Raw genomic sequence first — 19,993 nt, forward strand, 5'->3', positions numbered from 1 at the left:
TCCTCTCTAGTCCGTGCCGTTCCCGATCAGCCCCCTCTATCCGGCCAAACAGAAGATTCTGCGGCATATGATGACTGTCCATGACCCAGCCAAAGCAGCCTTGCCAGCCAATCTTTGAGCTCCTTGCACAACCCAACCTGGTTAACCCAAGGATGGATCGTAGACAGGCCAGCCTGTATGTTTCAATAGGGTGCAGGTGATCCTGTAGCGGGGTCCACACACACCGTCTCGCAGACAAACATACAGTCACACATACAGACACGCAAAAAATACAAAGAGCAGCGCGCTCCGCGCCCTCGATTTGTGTCACACTGGCATGAGAGCACATGCCGTCGGGCCGCTCACAGCTAACGGCACGCACGCACACCAAGCAGGCACACACGCACACACAGACGAACAGGCGGGTGAGCGAACGGATAGACCGCTGAGCGAGCGAGCGAGCGAGTGAGCGAGCGATCAAACGAACGACGCACAGACGAGCGACTCTCACCAGCGGCCGACGCCTCCACAGGCGTCCACAGGCCCGTGAGCGCGAGCGAGAGCGCCGCGGGCATTCGTCATTTTTGGGGTTTAGCAAACCGCAACCTGCACTGCTGCATACTTGACGGGCGCCTTAATGTTAGGGCAGAGCCACAGCCACGGGGGACCGGCCCCGCCACGCACCACGCCCTGTACGTGCCCCCCGAGATCCCACGACACAGCCCCCGGACGCAAGCTGGGTTTGATGGAGGGGGGTTGGGGTACAATCATCAACCCCCGCCCGTCCACCCGCCTGCCCGCCCGCCCGCCCGGGTGTCACGTGACCATGGCCCCAGGCCGGTCGCGAACCCGTAACTCCGGGTTAATGTGCACTACCACAGCGCGCTCGAGTGGAGGTGGATGCTGCAGGTGGACACTGGGAGGTGGTGGGGGGGATGGTAACGCATTTTATATCATTTACTTATCCAGGAGAGCGAGCTCATTAAGAACGCACCGACTCTACGATAAGCCCCATCGAGCCGTATGCGCGACGAGAGATTATTTTTTATTTCAATGAGAATTCTCCACTAATGTTGCATTTATGTGCTAAGGGGGCGGACAAAAATGTACGATGATAACCAAGAGACAAACACATCGCCGAGTCTTGACCCAAGCCTGAAGTCTCAAGACTCAGATTCCGGGGTAAGCTGCACTGCAACGTTTTCAACCGCGTCCTGGACCCCTGCAGCCCAGAAGGGTTGGGGGAATTCTCAAATCATCTGTGCGATTCAACAATCCTTGCCGCGGAAGAGCACTGGATCAGAGGTGTGCGTCTCAGGGGAACATGTTTTGGAGCGGGGTGGGGGGGCATTAATTCCCCTGCTCCAAGCCCTCCACCGCCTCCCGGGCCGTGCGCAGGATCAACGGGCGAGGTCACAGGCGACGTCGCGTGCCGCACGCCGCCGCCCGGCCTAACGGCTCACACGAGTGATTTAGTGACTTCTCTCAACCGCGTGGCCGGCAGCTCGCTCGCTCGGCCACCAGCCCACTCGGTCGCCGGCAAGTTGGGCAGACGGGCGGATTTTACAGGAGGGTGGTAGAGGGCACCTACGGGAAGCCCCCCCCCCCCGGCCGCCAATTCCCGCCCAGCTGGAGCCGCGAAGGGCACGGCGAAGCGCCGCCCAGGGTCACTCTGCGCCTTGCCGACCGCGAGACTCTCGACGCTGAGTGACGGCCGCAGGGAGCGACAACGGTGAGAGCGGTTGCGGCGGGGTGGGAGTGCGAGCGTCACCCTCCGCTCCGTCGCATCATCACCGTCCCTCCCAGACTGGGAGCTACAGGACACACGGCTGGCTCCTGCAACCCATCTGACCCCGGGTATCTAAACCCCCTCCCCCACCGCCACCTTCGCCTGGCCCCTGACACCATCCCCTCTTCCCCTTCTCAGGACCGTAACGTTTGGATCCCGTTGCTGGGCACGGCGGCAGAGCGCCGAGATGGCTGATCGCTCCTTCCTGACCGCGGAGGAATATGGAGACGTTACTTTGGTGTCAGAAAATAAGAAAAGTGAAAAAAAGACAGATCCAGGAGCTTCTCAACCCCACCTAGGCTGACTGCTGGGTCAAGAGGTCAGCTCCACTTTGCTCCTCAGAGCTGCCCGCGGCCACCGAGCCCTACGGGGGCGGAGCGGCATTCCACAAGCGAGCAACTCCTCTCTCGCGGCGGCAAAGACATCGGGGGCCCCCGTGGGTCCCTGCGAGTCCCTCCGGGTCCCTGCGAGTCCCTCCGGGTCCCTGCGAGTCCCTCCGGGTCCCTGCGAGTCCCTCCGGGTCCCTCCGGGTCCCTGCGAGTCCCTTCAGGGCCCGTGGGCCCGGTGGGGAGCCGCGCACGCTCACGAGGAAGAAAGTTCACGTGGAGCCACAGCGGTTCGCGAGGACCCGCAAACAGCCTCGCCTCGCCCTGGCCCGCAAGCCCTGGGGGGCCCCTCCCTACCGCAACCCCCCACCTACCCCCGTCACCCCCGCCCCCCTTTCCACATCCCTCCCTCCCTCCGTCCTGCCCGCCTGCCGCCTGCCTCCGTGTCCGCACCCTCCCTTGCCACGTTAGTCAGGGCCGCCCCGGGGCATCTCTGCCCCATGACTTTAATTTGCCACGACGCGGCTACAGTGCCCCAGCCATGCGGGGGGGGGGGGGCAGCCGGGGGAGGAGGGAGGTTAGAGGAAAGGGGCGAGGGGGCCCCGAGGGTGCGTGCGTTGGGAAACGGCGGTGGGGGGTGGGGGGCTCCATCCGCGGTGGTGCCCCCCCACTCTTGCCGCACGAAACGTGGCGACTCCGCGTGGTGAGTGAGCGTCTTTGTCTTTGGGTGGGGGGGGGCTCGCCACGACTCGGAGCGACGGCGCAAGCGCGCGGAGGAGGAGGAGGAGGCGCTCACTGTAGCGCCTGGGGCTCCTCTAGGAGGAGAGCGCTAAACAACACGCACTGTATGGGGAGGCTATACTGGTTTGGGCACGGGGGCGGTCGGGCCAGGAGCGGTGTGGCTAGCCGGGGGCGGCCGAGTGGGGGGGTGCAGGGGCCCGACTCGACCCCCCCCCCCCAACCCCCGGAGGTGTACCTCCTGGATGATCGCGGGGGACAGAGTCCGAGTGCCCCGTGGCCCGAGGTCAAAGCGCAGAGGTGAGAGGTGGCGGTTGTCGGGGGGTAGGGGGAGCGGCCCATCGGAGCGGGGAGGGCGCACCTCGGGACAGAGAGCCAGAGACCAATGTCATCTGACCTCGGGGTGTGGGCGATGGTTTGGGGGGTGGTGGTGTGCGGCGGGGGGAGGGATTTGGAGGAGGCTGTCGTTGGGGGCGCCACGGCGGCGGCGGCGGCGGCGGCTGCCGAGGGCTGCGGCCGGAGCGAGGGTGCGGCCTGGGTAGCGCCGGCGAGGCAAGACGGGAGCGGCGCTTGCGCGGGCGGGTGCTGGCGGGCACGCGGGCAGCCCGCGGCAAGGAGTCGGCGCGTCACCGCCGCTCGCAACGAATGGGACGCGTGCGCCGCCGCCGCCGCCGCCACTGCCGCGAGCAAAACTAACGAGGTCATTAGACGCTTCTGGGGGGGAACTGTAGGGGCGGGGGGAATGGAAGGAGGCAGCCTGGGAGGAAGAGACAGAGCGAGAGCGAGCGAGCAATGGAGTGTGAGAGCGAGAGGGGAGGAAAATGGATTAAAAAAAAACCCGAGCAGGACTCCCACTGCGCTTGTAAATATGCACAGCTAAACCATTTTGAACGTCCCACGCTCCTCGCGTTGATTTGCTCCGAGTCTCCGGCGCCGCGGAGCGCGACTCGGCACCGGCGCTCGCTGGCAGACGCACGCACGCGCATACATGCACATACGTGCGTGCACGCACATGCGCATACACGCGCACACGCGCATACATGCACATACGTGCGTGCACGCACACGCGCATACACGCACACACACACGCGCGCATACACGCGCACATACGAGGTCTTAAAACTCTCCATAAAGAATTTAATATATAAACATCATCATCGTGAAAAAACGTGCGCTGCCCACTGCGCCAGGACCCTGGCCTGCCACAGGCCAGATGCCACCCAGCTCGACCCTCTCTCGCCCAGAGCCCCCCACTTCTCTCCCGTCAGCCAAACCCCCTAGCCCAGTGCCCCCGTCCACGACGAGTGGTTTTTGCCTCGGGGAGGGTCACGTGATGTGTGCTGAGCAGTTGTGACACTGTGGGGTGCCCTGGGGTGATGCGAGGAGTGGGCTGGGCGGGTGTGCGCTGGGCGGGGGATTGAAGAGATGAGATTCCTCGAGTAAAGAAGAGAGATTGATTGTGGTAGTCGTGGTGGTGGTGATGACTGTGGTGGTGAGCGGTGGTATTGGTAGTTAGCGGTGGTAGCGGTGGTCGTGGTTGTTTACTGGAATGCGTACTGGGCAGAGTGCGGGAGGACGCGGCCTGCGGGAGGGTTCATGCTGCCGGCGACGGAGAGACGGAGGGACACGGCACCATCGGCACGTTCCAGGCGGCCGGTGCACGCGCTCAGGGCCAGCGCGCTAACTTCCCGGGGGGTGGGGGGGGTGGGGGTTACCGCTCTCCCGCTCCGCGGATCGCGAGACGTCGCCACGGCAGCCGCTCATTTGCATTTTGCACCAAAAATCCGCAGCCTTGGGAGACGCGCGGGGGGGAAGGGGGGCGGCGGGGAAGCGGAGGGGAGGGAGGTGTGGGGAGGGGATGTGAGCAGGAGGCCACCAACGGCACCGTTTCCAATTAGCTCGTTCGAGGGCTCGTTAAAAAACACCCGACACGAACCGAACGGGCGAAAAACATTTGCGAAAATAAAAATAAAATAACAGCTCTGCCGATATCTTTCTTTGGTTTATTAGAAAGAAAAAAAGAAAAGAAAATTAATTTTGTCTCTGGGGCAAATGGGAGTGATGCAAAGATTTAAGAGGGGGGAAAAAAATCCCCTATAAAGCCTCAGAAGTTGAAACAGAAAAGAGAAATCTTTGGAGAGGAAGGAGGAATTATGCCAGGAGCAGGGCAGTAATCACGCCTGGAATCGGGGGCGGGGGCGGTGATGGGGGGGGGGGGCTCGAGAGTGGGAAGTGGGGAGCGAGGAGGGGGGGCGGTGGGGAGAGGGGGCAGCAATCACACTGTCTCAAACGCCAGGGTACACGGGACGCCGCGGGCGACGCACGCCCCACGGAAACACAGCCCTCGCTCGCTCCCTCGTTCGCTCGCTCGCTCGCGCACGCAGGCAGCAGGCCAGTGCACGCCTCGGGGCATCCCGTAACCACGGCGACGCCCCGCCCAGGCCCATCCGCAAAAAACCCTCCAACTTACCCGGAAAACTACAGCCCCCCACCGCCAACCCGCACTGCCAGCCGCCAGCCGCCCCATGGCCAGCCTCATCCCTCCCTCCGTTCGCTCGCTCTCAATCATAACATTATACAGAGAAATGCGGAGATGCGCAGATACAGGGGCGGCAGCACAGATGTACAGACCCGCACAGGCACACAGGCAGACACATGCACACAAGGCGTATAGACCTACACTCACACGGCCATAGAGGCGACACACAGATGTCAGACATATGCATACACTTACGAGCATGCACGCAGATGAACAAACGCACTCACGTGGACGCACAGAAATACGCGTGCACATCCACACAGTCTCACACAGACAGATGTACAGGCGCACACGCAAACGCACAGACGAATGCACACCACCCATAAAAAAACATGGATCACCAATGTGGCCTTGAACAGACTATTGGAGCAAGTGCTGTTAGCAAGCACCTATTTATGTTGGAATGGCGCAAGAGGGGATGGCGTGGCTATCACCAATCCCGGCCGTCGGTTAATATACTGCACCAGGTACTCATTTAAGGCCGAGTTGACCTAACTGAGGCACGGGATCAGTTAAGATATTCGCCACTACCCACATCCTGGAATCAAACTTGCATCACCAGTTTTGTAGCGCAGTACGTTAACGACTATCCCACCACTCCACCCATCAGATACGCATGCGCGCAAATACATAGACACCCACATGCATGGACAAACAGAAATTAAAGATTCCCCTAAAGCCTGCTGGGGCAAGCGCTGTTAGTGTCTATTAAGGCCGGTGACACAAAGACCCCCATAAAGACAAACGCACATGCATGCAGACCCACACACTCGCACACACGGATAGAGACAGAAGCACACAGATACACACATGCATGTGTGTATATATATAAAAGCTAAGATTCCCCGTACAACTTTTCATAAATGCTTGGGGCAAGTGCTGTTAGCGACCACCTATGAAGGCCGGAACGGCTCACAAGGGGGTGGTTGGCCAGTACCTTTGTCTCCACAGCGGCAATATTTACACACAATGCCAGGTACTCATTTGAGGCCGAGTCGACCTAGGGGAGGCCTAGGACCGGTGCAGAAAATCGTCACTGGTGTCGGCCGTGAGCGGGAATCAAACTCAGATCACCTAATTCAAAGCGCAGTATGCTAATCAATGCGTGCTCGTTACAAGCGCGCGCACGCGTGCGTGTGCACGCTGTCACAGATGCGCTCACACGTGTGCGTGCACACACGAGGCCCGCGTCCCCCGTGGGCGCGGAGGAGGAGGAGGCTGGGCCCTGGGTGCCAGGCCACGTGCGCCATCACGCGGCGCCACCATTAACGGGCGCAGAACAAAGCCTCGCTTCCCCCCCCCCCGGCCCCCACGGCCCCCCTGCACCCCCCCCCCCCCCCACTTGGCCGCCACCCCCCACAGCACCGTCACATCCAAGGGAAGGCGGCGCCCGCAGAAGCGGCCCTGGGACACGACGCTCACCTTACCGCGCTGGCTCTGTGCACAATTACGCTCGTGCGCGTGTAAGTACACGTGTAAGTACACGTGTAAGTACACGTGTAAGTACACGTGTAAGTACACGTGTAAGTACACGCGCGCGCACGAGCGTAATTGTGCACACGTACAGACAGACACGCCGACAGATAACAAGGCCGAGACAAGAGTGGACGGACACGAACGGACACGTGGATATACAGACAGCCACAAAGGCACAGACACGGGTGACGCACGGACGACACGTGCAAGCACAGACAAATGATGAACAAACACACCGACAAACAAAAACACAGAACCGCGAACAGACGCACGGACACGTGGGTAGACTCACTCAGAGACACGTGGATAGACACACACACGGGCAGACGGACGGACGCTCAAGGGCGAGGCTTAAGGGGTGGGGTCCCCAGGTGGGGATGAGGCAGGGATAACGCGGCCACGGTGCCCGGGGGTGGGAAGGGGTTAAACCCGGGGTGGGGGAGGGTGGGGTCATGGCCCTAGGGGCTACGTGGAGCCACCAATCAGGGCCTTCAAAGAGTGCCCCCCCCCCCAACAACAACACGAACCATAACCCTTCCCCCCCCCCCCCCCCCCCCGGGTGGGACATCACAGCATGGGGGCACAGGAGAGAGAGAGAAGCGAGCTCCGCTATCCTGGGCTAAATACTCCGGGCCGGCTTTTCAAAGAGCCCTGCTCCGGGCGTGCCTACGCGGCCCGAGGAATGAATAACAGGTTTTAATAATTATCCTTCTCTGGAGCAGGCGAGACGCGGCGGCGCTGCCAGCAAGCGACTCTTATGGTGTGGCTGCACACCCCGGCAGGGCTGCGTGCACCGCGGCGTCGAGAGCGTCGACTGCGAGGTTACGTCGGGAGCATCGCTTGTGGGACACCGAGCCATGTCACTGCCACGTTGACTGCCCACGAGAACGACGCCACGCGCAACGCCGCGACGGTGACTTTAAGCTCATTTATTCCCATTAATGAAACTTCTAACGAGTCGGGCGGTGCGGGGCAGACGGCCCGGGTACGAAATGAGAGCCACAAAACAGGCCCGCAGTGTCCATTGCACCGGGTTCCCTGCAGGGGTCGCCGTGAACCTCTCGAGCACTCCCGGCTCTTCTTGAAGCCCCCACGGACCACGTCGGACCCCCTAAGGCTCCCTTAATGCGTGCCGCTCCGGGAACCGGTATTAATCCTCCCGAGTTGGCACTGGTGCCGGGAGTGGCTCGCACGTGGACACCGCATTGAGGGGCGTGGGAGTCAAGGGTGGAGGGGCCGGGAGACTGGCGCTGCACCAGAGCAGGTCGGGGAATTTGGCACGAATGGCACATCGCGAGGACAGGGGAACCACGCACGTTGGCACCAGGCCAGGAGTCGGAGTCACGGGAATGGGGGTCGGGGATCAAGGGGCAGCGATGTTGGGACCCCACCGGCCAGGGGTCCGGTGGGGAGTTCAGGAACAAACCTATTGCACCACGGGCCCATATGGGTCGGAGTCGAGAGGATGGCATCGTACAGAAAGGTCGTGGAGCGGCACTGGCACCACACACGTTAGTTATGGGTGAGAGCAAGGACTGGCACCGCTCCGAGCATCAAGTGGGGACAGGGGTCGGGTTGGCACACACTGGAACAACGCCGGGAGGGGTTAGGTAGGCGGGTCAGAAGCACTGCCACGGCACGGAGGCAGGAGTTAAGATGAGGGGGGTAGTCAGTGGTGGTGGGGGTGGTATCGCACCTCGCCCGATGAGCCGTGGCTGGGAGAGTCGATCTTCCGCTTCTTGCGGGGCCCGATGGCGGCGAGTGCCGTGAGGTTGGCGTCCCTCTGCCTCATCTGCGCCAGCTCCGCCTGCTGCATCTGTTGGGGGGGGGTCGGGGGGCAGAGGTCACAGGTTAGGCATCGATGTCAGGGACAGGACTGGCGAAGGAGCGAGATGACAGCGGGTGACACGTCAAGAGCAGGTTGACTCTCACCCGGTTCAATTATGAGCAAGGATTAGAATTTGCAGTTCTAGGGAGCTTCCTCTCAAATGCCTCAGCAATTAAAACCCCTTTACATCACATTTCCCGTGGCAGCTGTCCCTATGCAGTTGAACACAGCACTGGCCTACAAGTGGGCATTTGTCCGATAAAAAAATAAATTACAAATGAGTGGTGAAGGTTGGACAAGGTGTGCAGCTTGGGAAAAAGGTAGAGTTTACGGTTCTGGTAAAATTCAAGCTCAGGTCAGGGCCAGAGATGCTTTGTTGTTTAACTTCTTACAGCCCCATAATGGAAACCCAATGTAGCAACTGCCTGAAAACAAAACTCTCTCTCAATCAGTGCGCATGACCCGCTGCGACGTATGGAAAAAGAGGACACGGATACTGATAAAGGCTGAAAGTGCGCAAAAGCAGCATGAAGTGGAGAATAATTCAAACGACATGCAGAGACGGAAAGGAAGGCATGGGCTTAGGGCAGGAGACGGCATGGCTACAGGATGATGATGGCCGGCGGTGGAGACAAGCCACTACTGGTGACGGCTAGAGGAGGGGATGTGGTGGAAGTGCCCGAGGCACTGAAAGCCCCCTCCGATGCTTTTACGCCGGTTATAAGCCAAAAGCCGGGCGACGTTTAGGCGACTTTTTCACGCCGCATAGATGGATGCGATACGGCCTGGACGCACGCACGGGAGTACATACGTGCGTACAAAAATCCGTCCCGTGCAGGGAGGGGAGGAGTTTTACGTGGCAAAGTGATTGAAGAGATGCGGCGATCAGAGGTTGATTGCACGAGACCCTGAGCGGAGAAATGCGCTGGGGCAAACACGACGCTGCCGTCTTCCTGGCAATAAATAATAAAATAAGTAACTGCGGCAGTAGGCAAAAAAAAACGAGCTTAATTAAACGCACCCGGAATACCCCAACTGCACAGACGAGCTAAACACCACAATTAAATTACAATTACCCACCCAGCGCAGGGGAAGTTATGAATTCGACAGACAGGCGGCCTCATTAAAATTTGGTGCTTAAAAATGATCTCCCATTAATTTGCGACAGGCGTTCGGGCGCCGGCAATCAGTCACGGAGCAACGGCACGGCAGGGTGGGGCCTCCCGGTCGTAAACACGCCGCCGAGGTGTGCATACCAAATCCTGGCGTGCTGTCACCGGCGCCGTGATCCACCAACCCAAACCCCCCCCCCCCCCCCCCCCCAACCGACACGGCGCCCTATGGGCAATGCCACGACAAGCCGATGCTGGATCAGGGGTGAGATAACGGCAAACAGAGAGACAAGGCGATGAGAGCAGGAGAGAGCAGCAACAGAGTGTGGAGCGGCTGAGCTTACGAGAAGCATGTGTGGGGTGAGCAGCAGTGGAGAGTGAGTTGAATACTGGCGAGAGTGGAGGAGCTGGCAGAGAGAAGGAGCAAATGGAAGAGTGGGGAGCAACCGAGAGATGGAGAAGCGCCTCCCCTGCGAGACGCAGGACGGTAGCGGCATCGGGTCAGAGGCCACGGCCACGAGGGTTGGGGCGGCACCGTGAGCCGGGAGACGGGGCGGGGAGTGGTTGCGGTTAATGTCATCTTTTCTGGGCAGGGGCGAGCTGGGGGGGCTGGAGTGGTGGTAGAGCGGCGGTGGGGGGTTGCGGGGGTGGGGGAACGTGGCTCTCCGGGGATCGCTCTTAAACTCCGCCAGGTCCCCGAGCGCTCGCCGCAGCCCATGTTCGTTAGCCCAGCGAGCCAGCGAGCCAGCGAGCGAGCATTCCTCCGTTACTCCCCAACATTTCCCGCTTGCCGACAACCCCCCCGGAGCTCTAATTCCCCTGATTTATTTTGCGCCAAGCACGTTCGGAGGGGTCAAGTGAAAGCGTTTTTTTTTTGCGCGCAGTTTCGTTAAATAATAAAAAATTAAATACCAACCTGCAAAAAAAGGGGGGTGGGGTGGGGTGGGGGTGGGGGTGGAGTGGGCGCGTACGCAGGTCTACCCGCAAGCACGCGCGCACGTTGGTTTTCCCGCCGAGATTTTGTTGTTGTTGCACGCGCGGAGGGGAAGAAGAAAGGGGGGCCCGGGTGGCGGGAGGACCCCCCGAGGGGTAACTGCGGGAGGACTGCAGCTAATAGCCAAGCTCGATCAAAACGAACTTCCAATTAGTGGCAGCACGCGCCCGCGGGCGGCGAGACGGAGCCCGGCTATCGACCGCTGAGCCCGCCCGCCCGCCACTAAAACTCGCACGCGTCGCGAGAAGCCGGCGGAATATTAAATAAATAAATAAACCGCCCGACACAAAAATAAAAGCTGTGAGTGTGCGGGCTCGGTGGGTGCGAGGAGGAACGGGCGCGCAATCACCTCTCACCTGCACGCGTCTCCTTACGAAAGACAAAGGCCCCTTTGAATGTAAATTTTGCAACCGCAAAATTTTCCCAAGTGACAAAAAAAACACCCCGTCGGAATAATTCGCTGGCAATCAGGAAACAGAAACGGCCATAAAACTGGTCTCGCGCGCAGATCGCTGAGCGCTTCTCCCGTTTTGTAGCTTTAATTCCACCGTTCTAAATTCATTAATGAAGCGGGCATCACAACGCGCCCCCCACCGTCGACCCCCCCCCCCCCCGTCACCAACCCCCTGCTCTGCATACGATACTCCTCCCCCCCACCCCCGCCCCCCAGCCTCCCCGCGCCACAGCCCCCCCCCCCCCCGGCCCGCCCGCCGTGCAGGAGGGTTTATTTACCCCCCAGGCTCTTTCAATATGTTAAGCGCACGCCAGCCGCCGGGCACTGCTTCCTATTCATAACACGACGACACACGCACGGGAGATTAGACGCCTCAGGGGCCGGGCGGGGGGGCAGGGCCAGGCGGGGGGGGGGCAGGGGAAGAGGGATGTGGAGAGGGATGTCGTCGTGGTGGGGGGGGGCCTTTAGCCAGACAGAGCCGAGAGCCACGAGGAGAGAGGGGGGGCGGGGGGGGGGACTGCCGCTGCTTCCCCGGCAGCCATCATCCCCGCTGACCCCGCGCGCCTGTCGGGCTACGCGGGCCTAGAAATAGCGGCGGCTCACGCCAGCTGATGGCCACCACCATTCCTCACCCTCCTCACCCTCATCGCCAGCCTCTTCCCCCCACTCTTAACCCGCCCGTCCCCCTGCGCTCCGTCATTTAACTCGTGGGTGCCCCCCACACTTTTGTCATGAACACGGAGCGGCGGTGACGAAGCGTGACGACGGCGAGAAATTAAACGGGACGCTCGACACGACACGCGCCGGCCGCAGTCCGTACAGCAGCGGCAGCAACATCAGCCACATCAGCCACATCAGCCACATCAGCCACATCAGCCACATCAGCCACATCAGCCACATCAGCCACATCAGCCACATCGTCATCAGGCAACCTCCGCTCTCAGCGGCCGGGCTGTGCCGGGCATCTGAGAGCACTCCCAGCGCACCTCTTTGGCTTTCTGCTTGAGCCTCGCTTGCTCCGGGTCCTCTTGCCGCGACCGGCTCTGGAGGGAGGAGATGGGTGTTGGGGGGGGGTGCAGGAAGGAGCAGGGGGAAGGTAGTGGATTGAGCGGGTTGTGGGGGGCGGGGGTTGGCAGAGTTTGGGGGTAACGGTGGGTGGGGGGGTGGGAGGGGAGAGAGATGTATAGTGAAACCAAAGAGAAACAAGGTAATTAGTTGGCGGAGAGGAAGCAGGCATCTTGATGGGCCTGCAAAGGCCAGCCCCTGGGCAAAGCCTCCCCTCGGGCTGTTTTACTTAAAACCGCCGAGACAAAGACAGACCCTCTTTTGAAAGCCCGGGCAGCGAATTCTGCCTCTTATCTTCCAGCCTTTCATTAACTCTGTTGTCTCTTCCCCAAATCTCAATGCATTATTACTCAAGGCCACATCCGAGCCAAGTCGTTTAAAAAGTAAGGAACGCCCTGGGGCTCGGAATAACCGAGCAGAAATTATGTGCCCTGGCTTTCCCGGCGTCTGCGATCTGTGGAAAGTTGCGGCGGAGGCGGCCGTAATCATGAGCCTCAACTTCAGAGAGGGCGCCCGGCCAGCGGGCATTGGGCCGCACGACCCGCAGCGGCCGAAGCGGCCGCCGTGGCGGCGGCGGCAGTGGCGGCGGTAGTCGTAGCAACAGTAGCAGCAACAGTAGCAGCAACAGTAGTAGCAACAGTACCAACAGCGGCAGCAAAAGCAGTATGTGTAGCAGCAGCAGCACACGCATTGAAGTGCGGAGGCTCGAGCATGCCAGATGAATTAAACACACCGTCTTCAATAACTAATCTCCGGGCGAGGTCAGGCTACGCATGGCTAATGACACCGACGTTCCATTTCATTTGAATATGGGCTTCATAATTTTATTTATTTAGTGAAGAGTATGCACCCCCCCCCCCTTGCCCTTACGTGCACGCCCCCCCGTCCCTTCCGGCGAGGTAGGCCCAGCGAAAGTTCGGGTGTAATTATTAATTTTAGTCGTTGTCTTAGTTAGCCGATGACAGCTTTTTGTTACGTATTAGAGGCGTGCAATTCACTCCCTCCTGCACCCCCCCCCCCAATATCATCAGCTCAGCCAATTGGTGAACTCGGTAAATGTGTCTATATACATAAGTGGCTAATTACCATGTTTGGACTTCCTCAGTGCAATATTGTTTCTAATGACCATCACTAAACGACTGCAATGTGCGTCTTTGCTCACACTCGTTCGCTGCGTCTCGTCAGGCCGTTGCGCTTTGGTCTCCGGTGGGCAGCCGTGCAGTCACAACCATCGTCACGGGCCGTGAATTCCTTCCATCCATGTAAAACACTTCACCGGTGAAGACTTTCATCACCATTTCGGGAAAATAGTGGACGGTGGGCCGGGCCTCCTCGGCCCCCTGGTGGCGAGGCTCGGGAGCGCTGGGCCCATGTGCCACGGGGTCCATGGCGGGCCACAAGGCCAGCGTGGCGGTTCTCTCCGAGTGGGCGAGCGATAGAACTCAACGACGGTGACGCGCGTCGACGGGGGCTGGCGCTGGGAACGTTTTCGCCGTGTCGCCATACTGTCACGCCGGAGGTTTAATTTGCACGGTGTGCACAAACCATGAATTTACTCTCCTGCACGAGTCAAGGCCTGGCGCGTAAACATGCACGATCCGTCGACTGCAAACGACACGTGAACGACAGGCCGCGCACGATCGCGACGCAACCCAAAAGTGTGGCGATCCCCCCGAATCGCTGGGGGTGAATCGCAATGCCACGCGAGCGGTACACGAGCCGTGGGCCTTCTGTTGGGGCGTGGTCACGTCTGTGTGACCGCAGCGCCGCGCTCACTGCCGCGTCCGTGGCGACTGTGGGTACTTAGGCGATGGCTGTGGGGCATTTGCGCGGCAACTGTGGGGTGGTCGTGGCGTGGTTTGTGCGGTGCTTGTCCAGTTGCTACAGTGTGGTCGTGCAGTGTTTGTAGAGGGGATTGTGCAGTGGATGCAGGCTGCTTGTGGTGAGAGGGGGCGGGGCCACACCTTGGCTGCTCGCAGCAGGATCTCGCGCTCCTGCTCGTCCTTGCGCTGCTTCTCCAGGCGGTCGAGCTGCTCGAAGAACTTGAGCTGCGAGCGAGCGTCGTTCGTCTGCTCGTACCGCTCTTCCTCCTGCAGGGGAAGGGAGCGCGCGGCGTTAGGGTTGGACTCGGGGTCGGGGCCGCACAGTCGCGATGGCTGCCAGAGGGAGGCGAGCGGGCGGGCCGAGGGGGACGAGCGCGGGAGTTCGTACCTTCATGTTCTCGAGCCGGTGCTGCGCGATGACCGTCAGCTTCTCGATGACGCCACGCAGCCGCTCCTGGGCGGCGTGCGACATCAGGCTCACTGCGTCCGCCGGCACCTCGCTCACACCGTGCCGCTTGGCTGCGGCACACGAAGACATAGATCCCCCGTGCAGCCTTAACATACCGTTGGGGCAAGTGCTATTAGCGAGCACCTATAAAGGTGTACAGGTGTGGGGTGGAGGGGAGTGAGAAGAGGGGAGAGGTGGGAGAGCGATGACCTAGTGGAAGCCCACGCGTTGGGGTAAATAGGCTTGCCGCCTGTCCTGGTTTTCTCAGGATCAACCTCTTTTTGAGGTAGATCTGAGAAGAGTCTTCCTGGAACAAATTTCTGTTATTTTTTTTATATCAGTTGTGATAATAATAAACCACCCAAAGATAACAACATATGGTTAATCTAGTTCTCCCCTCTTCTCCTTCCCCTGACATGTCCCGTTTATTTTGCAACTCGGAGGTGGCAACCCCCAGGGCACGAAGGCAACACTTTCCGCCAAGAGGCAGGAAGCCGCAAGGCCTGCTGGGAAGGAGGCTCGCCACCACACGCTGGCGGTGGCGGCGACGGCACGTGCGAGCACGCTTGCGCGCCTGGCAAAGCGGTAATCATGTTTCTGACTCGCTTAAACGTGATGAGCGAACGCGTCGGCGGAGAGATTTAACGCCTCGACTCGCGGGCGCGTTTGGGCGTTCCGCTTAACGGCGGAGGAGAGCGCAGTGGCGGGCGGCAGGTGTGCGCACGAGGTCGCAGGAAAAACGGGGAGAATAAATAAATGGGAAGCAAAAGAGGAATTGAAACACACACACAGGCTAGGACATACACACAGTCACGTTCGTGCGCACACACACACGCGTGCACGGCACAAATGAGTCCAAATCCAGGCCTTGCATTTTATATCAGAGTGTTTTGCTGGCGGCCGAGCGGCGGAGAGTGAGAATGAAAATGAGCCGGGACATAAAAAGAGGCGGCGTGTCAAACATCAAGACGGCCACGAGACGGTTCCGCTAATCAAGGCCCCATTTCATCGGCGCGGCGCTCTGACACTCAAACGTCCGAGAGGAGAAAAGGAGAGAAAGACATAAAAACAGAGACAAAAAAAATCGTAGCTGCCTATTTATACGCTCGCTCGCTCGTGTGTGTGTGCGTGTCCGCGCATGTAAGAGAAGGTACAAATTTGATTTAAAACTTTCGTGACTGCAGCAATTAATATTCTATGGTTCTTTCTGTAAAGTCACATACACAGAAGAAAAAACAATAACAAAATAAAAATAATGTTAATAACAAATACTACAAATATCACGACGTTTCGATCGCAACACAAGCGATTGAAATGTCGTGATATTTTTATTATTTTTTATTCACTTTATAAAAATGTAAAATTTTATTATTTAATTGTTATTATTTTTTCTATCTACGTGACTTTACCGAAAGAACCATAGAATAAGAAGGTAAAAAGGCAAAGGTGCAGGTCCTGCAACTGCTTGCTCACGCCAAGGTAGGTGGAAGGGCCTCCACTGGGGATAGTGCTAGAGAACCCGTCTGGAGGGCATTTGGCCTCTAGACGTCCATGTCTGCCATGCGTCCTGGAACAAGTAGGAGGAGCATGCACACTTGTACCCGTTGTTATAAACGGGCACAAGTGTGTCAGTAGCTGTATCGCTATAAACGGGTACAGCGACTGACAGCGGCGTGCCCACTTACACTGCGGGGTGGACAGAAGCAGGGGCATTTAATAAATGTATTTCAACTGCTGTGCCGGGAGAATTAAACCCGATGACCTCTGGATGGCAAGTCCAATGCGCTCGCCCTGACGTGACGGAAGCATCGTGCGGAAAGTAAAATATTAAAATGAGATGGCGATCTCCGCCCTGTGGGTCCGGGAAGCTCAAACGTCGGAGCCGCCAGGCGCCGGCAGCGCTCCCCCCCCCACACCGCCACGAGCGAGCGACGCGGCGGGACGAGGTTGGGGCGGGTTGGTCGCGACGCGAAGACGATGCGCAAACAGCGATCGCCACGGCCGCCTGGCACGCGTGGCAGCGGCCGCGGTCGTTAAAACCAAGCGTGGAGAAGACGAGTGGAGGGGGGAGGAGGAAAAGTAAAAAAAGAGATTAAACAATAAAAAAATAATTGGAATTGGAGGTGTGAAGGAGAGGGATTTGTGTCGGACTGGGTGGGGGGGCGGCACGGGGAGGTGTGAGGAGCGGAAGATATGAAGTGAGGGAGCGAGGGGGGGGGGGGTGTTGGAGGTTACGCCAGACCCCGCGGCTGATGAGTGGAACAAAGGCGCGCGGGTTTGTCTCGCAGACAGCTGGTTGCCCGGTTTTGCCCGTGGGCATCGCTCACCGTTCCAAAGAGGGCTCACTCGCTCCCTCCTCGCCTCTCTCCCTCTCCAGCAGAGATCCCAATTATACCTCGATAGATTTTTTATTATTATCACCACTGCCCCCCCACCCCCACAACCATCTTTTTTTATGAGCTAATAACGGACGTTTTCCTGCACGGCAAAGAAGGGGGGCTCAGAGGCTGTACGGAGGGGGGGGCGGTGGAGGGGGAGTGCGGCGGGACGAGGGGGGGGTCGGGGGGCTTCCCCCCAAAAAGGCGTCTCAGCCACACGTGTCTCGCTTGTTGCCGCTGTAGCTGCAGTGGCAGCGGCATCCTCTGTTGTCCGCGGTGAGATCGCACCGTCCGCACTCACGCACAACGCGCGTGCCCTTGGATCGCTTCAGGAAAAACAAGCGTCTAGCCACTGCACGCACGCTCGGCGTGGTGTCGCGACACGAACAGGCCAAACCAAGCCTCAGGTGGAACAGGTCAAACCAAGCCTCAGGTGTCTTTGCTATCCTGGGAGGGACACCGTTGCAGAAGAGACGCCCACCCTCCCGTTCCTAAGATGGGTCCCCCCCCCCCAGCGCTGCCGCAGATTGTCATGGCAAGCGTTGTTCGCGAGCAACAAGTAATCTGAATTTCGGGAACAAAAAAAAAATCAGGATTTTTTTTGCCGTAGGATTCTCTTGAGTTGTGGGCCATGAACAAATGTCCTGTTTACCCCGCAGCCCCCTCTCCCACTGCAGTGCTGGCCACCATCAGAAGTCACTTCAGCTCGTGGCGGACGGTCTCTTTAAATAAATTAACCAGTTGGGGGGGGGGGAGGCGCTGAATTCAACCACCGCACCACCACTCTACATCCGTGGTGAGTGACATCACAAAAAGTCCTGCCACCCTGCACCCCCCCCACCTCCTGCCCCCGATCACCAACCCACATTATCAGACAAAACCCCTCAGCAGCAACATGGAGTGGGGAGGCCTTAACTTATTGAAGGATTGCGGGAACCGCCAGAGCGGTTCACGTGGACTGTGGAAACGTGCTCGTGTGCGGCCAGCACCGTGTCAAAGGAGCCCGCCCTGCCCACCAGACCCCACGGTTGCTTGTGCTCACTTCAGTTGAAGCAGCCTTCTATCCTGTACGTGTCCGAGTGAGAGAGCGGGCGGCCCGGCGAGTGAATGAACCCACGAGTGATGGGACAGGCGGGTGAGTGGAAAAAAAGCGCGAGTGAATGAACGTGCAAGCAGGTGAATGATGGACGAGTGAGTGAGCGAGTGAGTGAGCGAGCGTGTATGAGCGAGCGTACCAATGTCCTGCATGCGTGCCAGCAGCGGTGTGCCGGAGAGGAAGGCCTCGTCGCGGCACGAGCGGATCTGCGTGCCGACCGTATCGGAGCCCGTGGCCGCGATGTGCGCGCTCTCCTCGTTAATGTTGACCCCGGCCATCGACGCCACGTCGTTGATGTCATCGTCGTCCCTGCGCACGGCGACAGCGGTGCTCTCAGTGTATGGCCCATCCATGAGTGCAGTGCTTCCAGGGTAAAAGCCCTCCCTGTGAGCTGGTGCGGTGTGTGATCTCAAGTGCGAGTGTGCGTGTGTGTGTAAGTGGTCGACTCAGCCTGAACCGAGTACCTGGTGCGGTGTACTAACATTGCAACTGGGGCGACAAAGGCGGCCAGGTGTGGCGCTGGCCATAACACCCCCACGTGGACCGTGCCGGACTTCATAGGTGCTCGTTAACAGCACTTGCCCCAGCAGTCTATTGCGGCTATACGGGGGATCTTTGTCTTCGGGAGAGTGCGAGTGCTTGTGGTGCCCGAGGGTCAAGGGGAACTCACTTGAAGGTGCCCCCGCCAGCGTCCTTGAACTTCCCCTTCTGTGCCGTGGAGGCCGTGTGGCTGGTGGAGGTCGCGAGGGCGCCGGTAGAGAGGCCGACTGCCGGGCCCTTGCCGCTCACCGCCCCAAATCTCACCGCCATGCCTGCGACGCCACACCAGACCGCACAAACACCGCACCAAAGCACACCGCGCCAAAGCACACCGCCAAACATCGCAAACTCGGCAAACCGCACCACATCGCAACACACGAAACCGCACGAAACCGCGCCACACACCGCCCGTACCACAGCACATCACACAGCCCCGTACCACACCGGGCACACACTGCCGATTTAGCCGACTAACGAGCGAGCGATGTGGGGCATTAAACACAAGCGGAAGAGACGACGACAATTGGGAGTGCCGTAATACTACTCTCCGGTCGTCACGACGTCAGTCTCCCATAAGCCTGTTCATTGTATTTCACAATATGTTAATTGTTATTATGCCTTGCTGTACTTCCAATATAAATAAAGATCACTTCATAAGAGTTCTGCAACTGCAGTTCACTCTACATAAGCCAGAGCCATAAGAATTTTAATAAGGAACTTAGTAAGCCTGATCGGTTGTAAAGCTGTAATTATTATTGCGTACAATCCACGCACCGTCAGTGGCACGATAATGAACTAATCACTTGAACTGTGGAAACAAACGAGGCCATATAACCACCACTGTGCCGTCAATTATTGCTGAAAACATTTTGCATAGCAATTAATGACTTGGAAAGAGCCAATTATGTCGAACTTTAATTATTGTGGACGGGCAGGGTGGCGCAGTGGTAACTCTCGTGCCTCACAGCTAGAAGCGCCTGGGTTCTATTCCTGATTCGGGCACCTCTGGATGTGTGTGTGTGTGACCTCCCCCAGTTGTGCAGCGTACCGGTGAGCAAGTGCGAACGAGAGTGTGACTGTGTGATACTGCGGAGCTTGTATGTTCTCCCACTGTCCTGAGAGGGAGAACACACGGTTTCTCCCCCATGCTTATTTTTACATAAACAATGTCACTGGCACTAACATCCGAATTTTTAAACATTACCTGCAAATTACTCAATTGGGGTCCCACACAGCAGGAGCATCATCACCCCCCTCCTGATAGAACTTGGCAGGACCCTCTTGAAAAAGGGCCCTGAGACTCGGTGAGGCTTTCATGAGTGAACAAGCGAAATAACAAACCAAAAATGTAATGTCTACTTTATCCAGCGATAAAATATGAAGGGGAAACAAAGAGCAACGATTATTA

General features: G+C 58.7%; 1 protein-coding gene across 2 annotated transcripts in view; it reads right to left on the reverse strand.

Annotated features, from left to right (window-relative positions):
• Nucleotides 1–19,993, reverse strand: part of LOC116954082 (transcription initiation factor TFIID subunit 4-like) — a 36,535-nt gene that overhangs the window by 2,592 nt on the left and 13,950 nt on the right. For both annotated transcript variants that reach the window (XM_076052063.1, XM_032974500.2), the window contains exons 10-15: nt 18,716–18,857; nt 18,185–18,354; nt 14,512–14,642; nt 14,265–14,390; nt 12,222–12,278; nt 8,544–8,663 (exon numbers count right to left, since the gene is read on the reverse strand). In XM_076052063.1, the coding sequence (XP_075908178.1) occupies nt 8,544–8,663; nt 12,222–12,278; nt 14,265–14,390; nt 14,512–14,642; nt 18,185–18,354; nt 18,716–18,857 (746 nt within the window). The remainder of the gene's footprint in view (nt 1–8,543; nt 8,664–12,221; nt 12,279–14,264; nt 14,391–14,511; nt 14,643–18,184; nt 18,355–18,715; nt 18,858–19,993) is intronic.

This window comes from Petromyzon marinus, chromosome 54 (assembly GCF_048934315.1).
Source record: "Petromyzon marinus isolate PM22_M1 ecotype Great Lakes invasive population chromosome 54, UKy_Petmar_22M1.pri1.0, whole genome shotgun sequence".
Lineage (NCBI taxonomy): Eukaryota > Metazoa > Chordata > Hyperoartia > Petromyzontiformes > Petromyzontidae > Petromyzon > Petromyzon marinus.